The sequence below is a fragment of the Mustela lutreola genome, chromosome 1 (genome assembly GCF_030435805.1).
Source record: "Mustela lutreola isolate mMusLut2 chromosome 1, mMusLut2.pri, whole genome shotgun sequence".
NCBI classification, from domain to species: Eukaryota; Metazoa; Chordata; class Mammalia; order Carnivora; family Mustelidae; genus Mustela; species Mustela lutreola.
The window spans coordinates 235843337-235851444 of NC_081290.1; the positions used below are offsets into that span (position 1 = coordinate 235843337).

Sequence of the window (8108 nt, forward strand, 5' to 3'; positions counted from 1 at the left end):
GTTTGGGGGTGGAGTCTTTTGGTTTTCTGTATAAAGTATCATGTCATCTGAGAAGAGAGAGAGTTTGACTTCTTCATTGTTTTTATTTATTTATTTATTTATTTATTTATTTTTTATTATTTTTTTAAGATTTTATTTATTTGTCAGAGAGAGAGAGAGAGAGAGAGAGAGAGAGCAAGCACAGGCAGAGAGAGTGGCAGGCAGAGTCAGAGGAAGAAGCAGGCTCCCTGCAGAGCAAGGAGCCCGATGTGGGACTCGATCCCAGGATGCTGGGATCATGACCTGAGCCGAAGGCAGCTACTTAACCAACTGAGCCACCCAGGCGTCCCGACTTCTTCATTGTTAACTTGGATACCTTTTATTTCTCTTTGTTTTCTGATTGCTGTTGCTAGGACTTCTAATACTATGTTGAACAAGAGTGGTAAGAGTAGGCATCCTTGTCCTGTTTCTGATCTCAACAGGAAGGCTATGAGCTTTTTCCCATTGAGGATGATATTTGCTGTGGGTTTTTCATAGATAGATTTTATGAAGTTCACGAATGCTCCCTCCATCCCTATACTTTGAAGTGTTTTAATCAGGAACGGATGCTGGATTTAGTCTGTGAGATATTAATGTTGGAAGACCACATTATTATTAATGGAATATTACAGTATAGTATATAATAAGTAATACAATATTTGACTATGATGTGTAATACATATTGCCTTGATTTCAGAACAATTTTTGTGTATCTTAAAACTCCTTTTGCTTTCCACTTTGAAACCCCTGATGTTTTTAAGTTTGAGGCTCATGAAGGTTTTTATTGTTTTTCTCAGGAACTGCACGTGGGTACCACCATGACCATTTGCAATGCCTCCCTGGGTCATCCTCCTTTCTTCATTCTCCAAGGCATCCCTGGGATGGAGGACAAACACAGATGGATCTCTATCCCCTTCTCTTCCATGTATTTTGTCACCATCCTTGGGAATTGCACCATCATCTTCATTATCTGCACAGAGCGCTCCCTGCACAAGCCCATGTTCCTGCTTCTCTGCATGCTGGCGCTTACTGACCTGGGCATGTCCACCACGACCATTCCCAAGGTGCTGTGCATCTTCTGGTTTGGCCAGAGTGAGATCAGCTATATGGGCTGCCTGGTCCAAATGTTCTTCATCCACTCTATATCTGCCTTGCAGTCTGCTATCTTGACGACCATGGCCTTTGACCGCTATGTGGCCATTTGTGAGCCCCTGCGCTATGCCACCATCCTTTCCAATAGTCGCATTGGGCTCATTGGCCTAGTGAGTTTAATGAGAGCCATCCTTTTCATTCTGCCCATGCCTGTCCTCCTCCAGAAGATGCCTTTTCATGCAAATCATGTCATCCCAACTACCTATTGTGAGCACATGGCTGTGGTGAAGATGGTGTGTGTGGACACCACAGTCAACCGGATATATGGTCTGGTGGTGGCCTTGGTGGTGGTTGTACTAGACATTTCATCTATTGGCTCCTCTTATGTGCTTATCATCCGGGCTGTCCTGCGACTGTCTTCTAAAGAAGCCCACCACAAAGCAGTCAACACCTGCACCACACACATCTGTGTCATGTTGATCTCTTATACACCCTCACTCTTCTCTTTTCTCACTCACCGCTTTGGCAGGGGAATTCCACCCCATGTACACACCATTCTTGGAAACCTCTACTTCCTTGTACCTCCAATGCTCAATCCTATTATTTATTCAGTGAAAACCAAGGAGTTTCGTTACAAACTGACCAAATATGTCTGCTGGAAGAAGGAATCCATAAGTATTACCCATACCCAGAAGCCTGTTTGATCATCCAGCATTAGGGACTATGAGGAAAAAAATGTTTCTGAGCAAATTGGCAACTGGCAGAAATGTGTCATCATGTCTGATTAACTGCCAAAATCTTGAACAGAGAGGCTAAGTTACAGGAGACCTTCATACTCTCAGTAACTGCAAAGTAAGACTATCATCCCCTTTGATATAAAAGTAATGGTGTAGTTTCTCCATAGTGGAATGGTAGTTTGGCAAATTATTTGTTTACAAAACACTTTGAACAGAAACACACACTGAGTGCATGTAAAGTAAGGTGGAGTGCTTCCTATGCAGGTAACATAAACCAAACAATGACTTGCCTACCAACATGCCATACAAAGCCAAGGTCTGTTGGGTGTGAGTGTGCATTTGTATTTGAGTGGTTAGGAGGAAGTAAGATGTATGGATTGGGGACAGTGAGAAGGGACAAGGAAAGTACAAGATAGTATTTATAGTCACTATGATATTTTCTCTGCTGGCTGGCCTCAGCTGTAGGTAGACTGTGTCTTGTTTCCAAGAAGAACCAAGGAATATGCACAGGAGACATAATTTGTAAACTCAGACATTTCAGATGAAAGGAAATGAAAAGGGGAAGTTCCTGAGCTTAAAGGTTTAAAAGCATTTGACCTAATTTTGTACTTGTAAAAACTCCCAGAGTCATCTCTCCCACTCCTCTCAACTAATTCACTGTTTGGCAAGACTCTCTTACAAAGGGAACTTCTGAGAATGTCCTGTTACTGGTATTAGTTGTAAAAGTCCGTTTTATACTGGAACCCTTTGATTGCAGACCTTTGCAAGGCAATTTCCATGGGCGTCTGGAAAGAAGGCCTGAACAAGTTCTCATGGAAGCTGTGGAGCTCAGATCCTGGGCCCTGATATGGGCATTCATTCCATTCAGAGGATATTCTTTCTTGCTCTAGAGAATTAATGTGGTTGTAATGGCAAGTATTAGAAGTTGCATGGATCTGGAAGGCAGAAAGCTTCTAGTGTGTCTAACATGTTGTAGAACTCATATATGAGGCAAAATTCAGTGAATCGGATGCCTACCCTTCATGCCATGTGGCCACTATTTGGATGGAACTCTTACAATACTTCAACTGTGGGGTAATGGATGAAACTTCTTCAGAGAGTTGTGCTTGCTGTAAGAAATAGTAATAAACGATCCCGGTAGCCTGCACAGCTCAACAACAAGGACTGAGAAAGGTATGCTATTTCAGAACTTGAAATAAGGGGCACAACCTTCAGGATAGAAAAAGGAGGATTGTGTAAGAAGTGCCATTTCTATGAATGGAAGAAACAGGAGCAGGGGCTGAGGAGCAGGGTTCTCCCTGTCTGAAAGGAGTACCAAGGTCAGACGTGGAATCCTCTGTAAAATATAGACACAATTCAAACCAAAACAGAGCCCTGAGCACAAGGTTTTATGATTCACGATGTAACTGACAAATGAGTAGCGGGGAGTGAACAGGCCTGAGGCACTCACAATCTGAGGAGCTGTGTGATAGCATGAGCTTAGGTTTTGCTGAGATGTGAGAGTGATTTTCTTTCCATCTGATTTGAATGGATTTTGTGTATAGAAGGGAGTCCACCTGTGGTAAATATTTTCCCTTCTGGTTTTTGGTGAGCTAGTCTGTAAACAGGAGAAGACTTTCTTTGTTTTACTGAAGTTTGGGGCTAAAATTTTATTAAGTCTCAAACACAATACACTTGGGAGAACGTGTTGGGAACGCTGGCAGTAGCAGCTGGGAAAACTGGGGAACTAGAACAATCAGAGAAGTCTCTGGAGGAAGCCTGACTGTGTCTGCCTTCCTCCCTGGGCTTTTTTCCTTCTTCACAAGTGTTATTAATCTGTGGTTGATTGTTTTTCCTGCAGGATGAGCTTGATTTTTCTCCTGTGGCCTTGCTGGAAATGTCCCAAAGGATGATATGGGACACAGTACTGATTCCCAACTCAAGGTTGGCCGCTTGCTGCTTGGAAAATCAATACCAGAGAGTCAAACGATGGTGGGGAAGGTTGCTTTTTCTGAAAGCCTGCAATTTGGGAAGGTGAAGGACTAATGTCTCCAAGACATCTTTCCTACCCAGGTGCAACTGGAAGGCTTTGGAAATGGTCGGGGGTGTCTGTGTAAGAGAAGGAAGTTATTCTCATGTGGATATCTGAACAGAGGCTCTGGTGTCCCTGGAAACTGTTTTTCAGTATAGTCAGGACATATCTCCTGGGAAAGGTCTGTTCCTTCATTTCTCAAGGCTAGTGGTCTACAAATCTCAAAAGGAGTAAATTTGTTCCACTACAGAACAAGGCACCTATGTCAGCAAGCAAGGGATGTGTAAGCTTCCAGCTAGTTAACCTTCATACTGGTTGCAGTGTTGTTGTGTTGACAAACATGTTAACTGACTAGTTTACCCTTAACCCTATAGAATTGTTCCTAGCCATGCAAAAATTAGAACAATGTTCATATGTTCTGGTATCTTGGTCAAATTTAAGTCACTTTCTTCTTGGCTGTCAGGTCTTTAGGGGCTGAATCAATGCCAAATCCATTTCATTTTCATTATCTTTCCTGTGGGATTTCTGCCTGGAGATGTCCTAAGCCCCAAGTAAATTATAAATTATTATACCAGTGATTGTATAATGATTTTGTATATAATTAATTCCTAAAAATCTCCAGGGGACGGAAGAGCTCTCACTGGAGTCTTAGGTCCTGGGGCAGAAGCACTGGAGTTTTCACCACTGGGGAATGTAAGCTGGGTGTCCCAGAAAGGAGGGCTTAAGACAGAAGCTTGAATACTGGCAAGTTATTTAGAAAAGTTATCACAGGGGATGCAGTGTACAAAACAGGTGGAGCGAAATCTGAAAAGAGGAAGAGCCAATACAGGGAATTTTTTATTCAGTTGCACAGGATTAGTAGAGAATTTTGTCCAACCCTGCAGGACTAGCTGTAGAGCCTTAGAAGACACATTTCACAATTGTCATCTGCGAGAGATGAGATGATTTTACCCAATGACTCCTGTGGAGCTCAGGGTTCCTGTAGGGCTCATGTCCTCAACACCAGGTATTCGTGGTTGTGCAGGCATGACAGCGGATCTGGTCGTTGGGCTGCACCATGCCATGGAGCTGGGGAAATCCCATGGCAAGGACTCCATGTCCTAGGTGTGACCTGATGTCCAGTATCTGATTACACCTGTCTGGAACTGGTTACAGCTCCAGTGGCTGAATAGGAAGTCTGACCAAAGACATTAGGGAGTGACATGGAGATTATCTACTGAAACAGTCACATCACTGAAGCCTCACATGAGGCCTGTGGACTGAATTTGAGATTAACAGGGAGCTCACATCTTGAGCATATCCAACAGAATTATTATCAGGATTTTCTAACTTCTAGTAACCAAATTGTCTATCATTATTATGATAACTCAGTTTTCACAGTTACAACTGACTCAGGTAACCTAAGCTGATATTCCCTAAAGATAATCCTTAAAAGTATTTCAAGGGTTCCTAAAAAAAGCTTCTAATGATGTGCATGGCTCTCCTCAACCCTTATTTTTGTCTGAGTTTTCTTTTTCACACTGAACTAAATAAGAATGTTGTTAATGTTTGCTATCTCAGGTTGTGTTGTTGCTGTCAAAATAATACATGCACTCAAAAAGGCAATCAAATGTGGTAGGATACACAACCGGATATAAAATTGTCCACCTACTTCAACATGATGTCAGTTCCCAAAGTCTGTCCTTTAGACATGTATTATGTCTACTCATAATTGCCTTATATATTAAAATATTAAAGCATAAATACAAACATCTGGATATAGTTCCCTTTCTCACAATGATGACTCTCCCATCCATATTCCTAGACACTTATTTAGCTTTCATCTTTTACTTGCAGCAGGTTTTTTGCATTTTGCTTTTCTGCTTGTGTGACACACAATTTCATAGTATGAGGCTGAATATGCTTTTCCCAAACATCTCTTTGATGAGTTAAGATGAATATTCAGGTGAGTTTTTCTGCTTCTGCTTAAAGTACCACTGCTTTGTAGTTCTGTTCTTAAAACTTCAGTCCTGTGGTTGCTGTTTTAGTAGACCACTACACATGAGAATACGCTAGCATCTTTATAACTTCTTAGCTTATTGAGTTTGTATTCGCAAGACAAATCTATTGATTTACTCTGTGTCTCTTGTTGTATTTTCCCAATTGTTTTTAAAATATCATGTTCTTTGTTCTTGGAAACTTACATGTTAGCAACTGTGTGAAACAGGTCAATACTCCATTCCATCTGCGTCCATATGCATATATAGACATGTATACATATATAAATCTGAGAGATTGATACTTTGAATATATGCCACCAACTGAGGACCTTTGTCCAGTGGTCTGTTCTGCAGACTTTGACAGACATTGCTTTATTTTGTTTGTTTGTTTAAGGCACACAGTTCAAAGCAAAAAAAAAAAAAAAAAAAAATTCCTTTTATCATTTTGGGCACTATTAGAAAGTTCTCAGAATTTTTATATTATAGTTCAATGGAAGAAGCTACAGATTTGATATTTTCTCAAATGTATACAGGCCAGAGGACAGAAATTGAGTATTTAAATACTAATTCAAATAGTTAATAAAACAACAGAAGTGCAGTCAAACAGGTCATGCAAAGTGCTGGTGACTATTATGTTAAAAATAATGTGATGAGCACTAGGTGTTATACACAACTAATGAATCATTGAACATTATGACAAAAACTAATGATGCACTAACTCTGGGTAATTAAATTTAAGTAAAAAAAAATAGAACTACTCTATCATCCAGCAATTGCATTACTAGGTATTTACCCAAAGAATACAAAAATACTAATTCGTCTTCTTTATCCATTCATCTGTTGATGGAATCTAGGTTCTTTCCATAGTTTGGTTATTGTGGACATTGTTGCTATAAACATTGAAGTGCGCATGCCCCTTCAGATCACTATGATATACAGTGGAATATTATGCAACCATCAAACCCCCCAAATCTTGCCATTTACAATGATGTGGATGGAACTAGAGGGAATTATGCTAAGTGAAATAAGTCAATCAGAGAAAGACAATTATCATATGATCTCACTGATATGAAGAATTTGAGAAACAAGTACTAGGATTATATGGGAAGGGATGGAAAAATAAAACAATATGAAACCAGAGAGCAAAACAAGCCATAAAAGACTGTTACTCTCAGAAAAGAAACAGAGTTGCTGGAGTGGAGGTTGTGGGAGGGATGGGGTGGCTGGGTGATGGGCATTGGGGAGGGTATTGCTATGGTGAGTGCTGTGAATTGTGTAAGACTGATGAATCACAGACCTGTATCCCTGAAACAAGTAATACATTATATATTAATTAAAAAAAGATAAACTAAATATGAAACTTATAGCCATGTAGAATATAGGAGAAAGGGGACTTAGAGTCATTTATTATTCGTGTAAAGGAAAATATACAAGTTAAATAAAAATTAAAAAAAAAAACCAAAACCCTACAACAATGAATTCAAAGGGAACAGGCACACTGACGTTTATAGCAGCATTATCTACAATAACCAAATAATGGAAATAGCCCGTGTCTACTGAATGACAAATGAATAAAGAAGATGTTATCATCAATCTATCTATTTATATACACACACATACATACATATATATACACACATATACATATATATACTTATATATATATTATATATTAAATAAATAATGGAATATTACTCACTATAAAAAAGAATGAGATCTTGCCATTTTTAGTGATGTGGTTAAAGCCAGGGAGTAAAATGCTAAACAAAATAAGTTAGTCAGGGAAAGTACATTATTTCATTCATATATGGAAATTAAGAAACAAAACAAATGAGCAAAGTTGGGAGGATGGGGAGAGTGCCAAACCAAGAAACTTCTAATTATAGAGAACAAACTGATGGTTACCAGAGATTAGGTGGGTGGGGGATGGGTGAAACATATAAGGGGATTAAGAGCGCACTTATCATGGTGAGTACTGAGTAATGTATAGAATTGTTGAATCATACATTGTACACCTGAAACTAATATAACACTGTATGCTAACTAACTTGTACTTAAATAAAAAACTTAAAACCAAAAACAAAGTAGGTCTCTTAAACAATTTTTTTCTCTCATAGTTTTGGAAGCTACAGGTCCAAAGTCAGGATGTCATTAGGGTGATATTCTGTCTGAAGATTGAAGGGGAGAGTCTTTCCTTGCCTCCCTTCTAGTTTCTGATGAGTGCTGGCAATTCCTGGTATTCTTTGGCTTGAAGACACATCACTCCAACCT

The 8108-nt window shown here is 39.6% G+C and overlaps 1 protein-coding gene across 1 annotated transcript; it reads left to right on the forward strand.

The window, feature by feature from the left end:
• Positions 1–836: 836 nt before the first annotated feature.
• Positions 837–1814, forward strand: LOC131836677 (olfactory receptor 52E4-like). The gene has a single exon (XM_059182351.1). It carries the CDS (start codon positions 837–839, stop codon positions 1812–1814), a length of 978 nt encoding a protein of 325 aa, XP_059038334.1.
• The last annotated feature ends 6294 nt before the right edge of the window (positions 1815–8108 follow it).